General features: G+C 33.1%; 1 protein-coding gene across 1 annotated transcript; it reads right to left on the bottom strand.

Annotated features, from left to right (window-relative positions):
* Positions 1–340: 340 nt before the first annotated feature.
* On the bottom strand, positions 341–3,249 carry LOC133286268 (uncharacterized). Its single transcript, XM_061483661.1, has 4 exons — positions 2,620–3,249; positions 2,387–2,516; positions 617–1,173; positions 341–469 (listed from the first exon to the last, which is right to left on the bottom strand). Exons 1-4 carry the CDS (start codon positions 3,247–3,249, stop codon positions 341–343), a joined length of 1,446 nt encoding a protein of 481 aa, XP_061339645.1.
* Between the last annotated feature and the right edge of the window lie 2,370 nt (positions 3,250–5,619).

Below are 5,619 nucleotides of genomic sequence, written 5' to 3'. Positions count from 1 at the left end.
AAATATTTATTTTTATCCTATCTAGTATTATATAGTGCATTTCCAAACATTGAATGATATTATCTTATACAATATATTATCGTATATAGTATCATGCCAAATGATATGTAGTATTAAAATTTAGGGGTTTACATTTGTTATTTAACATGACACAACAAACTTTCATACACACATAACATTTTGTGGAGCCACACTTTTTAAAGAAAGAAAAAGAGAACAATTACGGCACGCAAAACGAATCTCTGTAACATTAAACAATCACTTTTCCTACAACATAACTCTTATAAAACCATAAAATTTAATATGCTGTTTATCAAGCATGATGTTCTATTGTCTTAACTCAACTGAACAAAGGCATCTCTATCTTTAGTTTGGTAAAATTCTCCTCTTTGGTGGGTTTAAGGAAGTGGCGAAGACCATTTGTCAGAGTAGATGATGAGAGCAGAGACGCTTTCAGAAGACTGAGACCCTGTAGTACCGCCAAATAATAAAAAAAAAATTATCGGTAACATAACGTAAACAAGAAAACGTTAATTTATTAGTTTAGAAATAATTTTGTCTAAGAAAATTGGTTAAGATATTAGAAATTCATGTCTCAATATATATCAGGCTTTACCTCTTTTTTGCCAATGTCGACAACTCTTTCCTCCAAATCAGAGGGAGGAATCCTCAATTGGGTCAGTAAGGAAATGACAGAGAAGGTTGCACTTGGAGTGATGACCAAGTTATCTGTCACCATGTAGAATGATGGCTTCTTGACGAATCCTCTTCCGCCACATCTGCTATATATTTCGCCAGTTGATGACTGCGGCTCTAAATAGCTCAATGGAGCAAATGCAAATGAACTATATTTTCCATAATCTCGTAAATGAGTTAGACAGCAGCTTACATTTCCATTCCTATCTTTTTTGCTGTAACAAGTGTAATCCGGAATAGGCACTTCATCAAACGGTAACATCTGGTTGTTGAGCTTAAATTTGTGTGCAAGTTGAGGTTTAACGAGCTTATCTTTTAAATCGGGGGACCTCAAATATATGCAAGGATCCAAATCAATGATGCTCTTGTATAGATTATCAATGCTGGCCAAGCAAGAGTTCCCATTTAACATATGTTCCACCCCTCCCAAGGGGAAAGTAAAAAAACTAAGAATGAAGTCCACAAAATCAGCTTCAGCTAAAGCAAACAATATCGTGTTGTTTGATTTTCTTAGCATTACCTTTATTTTGGCTTTTTGACCCTTATAACCCTTTATTATTAATTAATTACCGATTTGACCTTAATTATAAACTATTTCAAAAATTTAACCCCCTCAGAAAACATAACATCAATCTGCCCCTGTTTGACCGTTGACCACCAAGCCTACCCGGGTACACCCCTCTGTACCCGGGTATTTTTTGAAAATTTTTGTCTACCCGGGTAGGGAGGCGTGTACCCGGGTATTGTTCTTCGTACCTGAAAAATTGCTTGAATTATTTACCCGGGTAGAGAGGGGTGTACCCGGGTAAATCTTCGACCACCCATTTGGTATTTTTTCTCTCTTTTTTACAGCTAATGAGATAGATCAGTATTATCAAGTTAAGCATGCCTAACCAATTTGAAGAGCTTTTAGCTTTGAGAATGGATTTGGAATTTCCATACATCAACACTTTACTGCTCATCAAAGCGGTCCCTGTTCGTATCGATTATGATGGGGTCTACTTTTATGTACGTCAAAATCGCGCTCCTATATATAAATGTGGTACCGGGTCTATTGGGGAGAGTGAGACGGAAAGAAAATAAAGACAGGGTTCATGGTACAGAAATTTAGTGTGAGCATGCAGCTTTTCATTTTACTGGTAAATGACGAATTATCACGTTCAGGGAAGACATGCATGGGACAAGGTTTGTGGTTGTGGATTTATACTGTTAACTGAGAATTCTCTTTCTGAAATAATCATTGAAAAATATTTGTGTGCTTTACAGACCCAAAAAAGTTGCAGAGGCAGAGCACGTGATAGTCGGTGCCTCCATATTCAAAGCTTGGAGAAGAAGAGTGCATGGGAGATCCAAAGAGTAATCATACCGGGTGGTTGAAGATTTACCCGGGTACACCCCTCTCTACCCGGGTAAATAATTCAAGCAATTTCTCAGGTGCGAAGAACAATACCCGGGTACACGCCTCCCTACCCGGGTAGACAAAAATTTTCAAAAAATACCCGGGTACAGAGGGGTGTACCCGGGTAGGCTTGGTGGTCAACGGTCAAACAGGGGCAGATTGGTGTTATGTTTTTTGAGGGGGTTAAATTTTTGAAATAGTTTATAATCAAGGTCAAATCGGTAATTAATTAATAATAAAGGGTTATAAGGGTAAAAAAGCCTATTTTCATCCTCTGCCCTCCATCGTTACCTTCAACCTCACCAATATCAAAATCCGATACACTCCTTGGTTGTGCATTCTCCATGAACTGTTTCTTCACCAATAATACGTCCGTTAAAGGTGTTTTTGAGATTAAGGAGCGCTTGAGGAGATCCAGTATCTATTAAAATAAACAATTCATTATATTTCACGAAAGAATAAATGGAATTATACGCTTTAAAAATAGTACACACTTAATAGTCACATAAAAAATGGAATAATACCTCATTCTGTGTGATATCAACAGTTACTAGTTTGATTGCATCGAAGTCTTCGTATGCAAGATTTATGGGTAGACAAACTGAATTTTGAAAATCATCAGGCTTCACCTTTAGGTCATCTGAAATGATAAAAGTTGCTGTTTCTGGAACAAACCCTTCATTTGCCGGTGAATTAGGAGGAGATATCACTCCATTCATTAGATCCCCGCATTTGCATCTTTGGTTCTTGAATGTGCTCAACAAGCCACCACTAGGTTGCTGATTGCAGTCCAAGTTCTCACATATGAAGTGCATTTTTCCCTCTGTGTCATCAATATTAAGTTTAAGAGTTTGGCAACAGCTTTCCATTGAGTTCCTTGGCTGAAGCAACATTTCTTTACATGTATCTGTCCAAAAATGCTTTGCCTCAAGATTGGTCACGCTTTCGTACAAAGAGCTTAGGCTTCCAATGCTAACCTTCTTCATGTTTGATTCCTTACACACAAGCCTAGCAATAGTGCCCAACGGCAAGGTTAAGAAACTTAGCAGAACATCCACAAAGTCCTTCCCTGCTTGGACAAACACTACTTTGTTTTTCTTTTCATCTACCAAAACTCCCAGGCTAATTTTTTCCTTGATTGCAGATGCAGCCATGGTAAAACAATTATTAATTCCACATGCATGGTAATAGTTTCTTTCCACAAATATATAGAAATTTCAACTTAGCAAAAACATTAAATGGAAATTCTTGAAAAAAGAAATGTGGTTGAATAGTAATTAATAGCAAAACTCTTGGAATGTTTGAATATGAGAATCAAAGCCCGAAAAGAATAATCAAGCACAGCTTTGTGAATTGAAAGTGAAACGTTGCTATCACTTTAATTAACCGACGAGTGGGATTTATCCTTCCGAAAAATGAAAAATCTCTTCAATAGTTGAGCCGCATCGAGGGTGGATTTCATTTTAACTTTCAATAACTTTCCACTGTCTTTGATTTGTAACTCTTACAATTCTCAATGTTTTGAATGATTATTAATTTTGAAATTATATTTTTGTTAATCCAACAGAGCATTTTATGATTGAGTTAAGAATTAAGATGCTTTAAAAATAGAATTGTGTATTTTTTTCGTTTAAAAAAAAAACAAGAAAATATGTTTATAACTCGTTTGGTGATTTGTTTCCTTCAAATAAATTGATATGGTAAGAATGTACTAATCTTAGATTTTTTGGGTTAAAATTATTATACACTTAATTTCATTGAGTTTAAAGACAAGCACACTTTAGAAATCTTATCCAACAACTTAATCTTTAAAAAATGAAAAATAAAATAATATGAACAAAGGAAAGCCAGAAGAAGAAAATAGGATGTGGAATAAGATATCTAATTGTATACATGTAGTGGCAAGAGGGGCGTAAGGGAAAAGAAAATGGAATAAAAATCAAAGTAAAGGAAACTTCATAGTTGAATGAGGAGGGGCAAAGTCAATTAAAAGAAAGAAGGGGTAATGCAGATATTTGCATAATGTTGTAATGAAGATAATTTGCAAAATTTTATATTAGTTACACAAACATGCTAAGAAAGCCGTGTGAGATGCTGGAGCACACTTTTCACTTATATCATATGTACTCAAAGCATGAGAGCTAATAAGGATCAAAGGGTATGGTATAGCCGTATAGGCTTACAAAAACAAGTGAAAAGAAAAATAAAGACTTGATTCAAGTTAGATCCATAAAGACTTCATTCAACTTAGATCCATTAAGGATGAAAAGTAAAAAGCTTATAGTAAGATATGTAGAATTGAAAAAAAGTGGACAAGCTATTTTAACAAAATTCTAATCGGGGGAGCAACAGAAATGAGGTGGATTTGAAGAATGTTTTTGATGATTTAAATAGAAAGTTCGTATAAAAAATTAGAGTGTATGAAGTTAAGGATACATTAAGGAAGATAAGGCTGGTTAAGCTTTTGCTCCCAACAGTGTTTATGTTACATAACTATGTCACTAATGAGAGCTACTATTTAATTAAAACATTTAGTTGACACCAACATAACATCATCAACATCAACATCAACATCAACAATACATATATTCCACATTAGTTGAAGTCAGTAGTATATAAACTCAAATAAAAAAATACAAAAAATTAAAGGAAAAAAAGGATAAGAATAAAATTTCTAAAAAAAATAGAAGTAACACTAGAAATTAAAAAATAGCAATTAACAATTAAAAAGAATAACAAAATAAAAAAGTGAAAAATATATAAAAGTAAAAAGAAAAAATAATAAATAAATAAGAGAAGAAAAATATAAAAATAAAGTAATAGGTAAAGAAAGAAATAAAGGGATCCACAAAAAAAAAGGGGAAAACCCTAAAAATGAAACATATAGTACATAGAAATAAAAAGGGTCTAATACTCTATAATGCTAATAGTTTTTCTCTCATTCGTCCTAAGACACAACATCCATCAATTTATATCATAATTCATTAAGTTTTAAATTACTATCTTCTCTTAAGTAAATTTTGGCCAAGCTCTTTCTCTCTTTATGTCAAGCTCTTGGTAACAAATTTCTATCTTTACATAAGCATCTAGATGTCTTCACATCATATACCAAAATTACTTCAGTCTATATTCTCTTATCTTTTCAACCACCAATATTACTTCTAATAAGAATAATAATAGTAAGAAAGTTTAAAAAAAGAGTACCAATATAAAATTTAAAGACAAATGAACTAAATACAAATTGAAACATGAAGAACAAAACTTTCAAGGAAACTAAAACAATTTAGAAATCACATAAATTTAACAATATTTGTTAGTTTAACATTGTTATACAATAAGACTTTAATAGGCTTCGTGTGTGATATTAATGGGGTTCATGATTGGAATACAATATTAAAGTTAGATCCATACATTTCACTCTAAGAATGACATTCATCTTCCTTATACAATGAAGAAATTTCAATAATGTTGATACAAAATTAATCATAATACTTCATCTTTAATTGTGATAACCAACTTTCTCA

The sequence above is a fragment of the Gastrolobium bilobum genome, unplaced genomic scaffold (genome assembly GCF_033153095.1).
Source record: "Gastrolobium bilobum isolate Gb01-03AN ecotype WA unplaced genomic scaffold, APGP_CSIRO_Gbil_v1 utg12063, whole genome shotgun sequence".
Lineage (NCBI taxonomy): Eukaryota > Viridiplantae > Streptophyta > Magnoliopsida > Fabales > Fabaceae > Gastrolobium > Gastrolobium bilobum.
The sequence above is the reverse complement of the archived record's forward strand: the minus strand, read 5'-3'. Positions and strand labels throughout refer to the sequence as shown.

What these genes read in the sequence shown, in the direction of transcription:
- LOC133286268 (XM_061483661.1), bottom strand. Translation starts at nt 3,249, where the DNA reads ATGGCTGCATCTGCAATCAAGGAAAAAATTAGCCTGGGAGTTTTGGTA. An exon ending in TTGATATCACACAGAATGAG is followed by an intron (nt 2,517 to 2,619) that starts GTATTATTCCAT and finishes TTATTTTAATAG; the next exon opens with ATACTGGATCTCCTCAAGCG. An exon ending in TGATATTGGTGAGGTTGAAG is followed by an intron (nt 1,174 to 2,386) that starts GTAACGATGGAG and finishes TGTTTGCTTTAG; the next exon opens with CTGAAGCTGATTTTGTGGAC.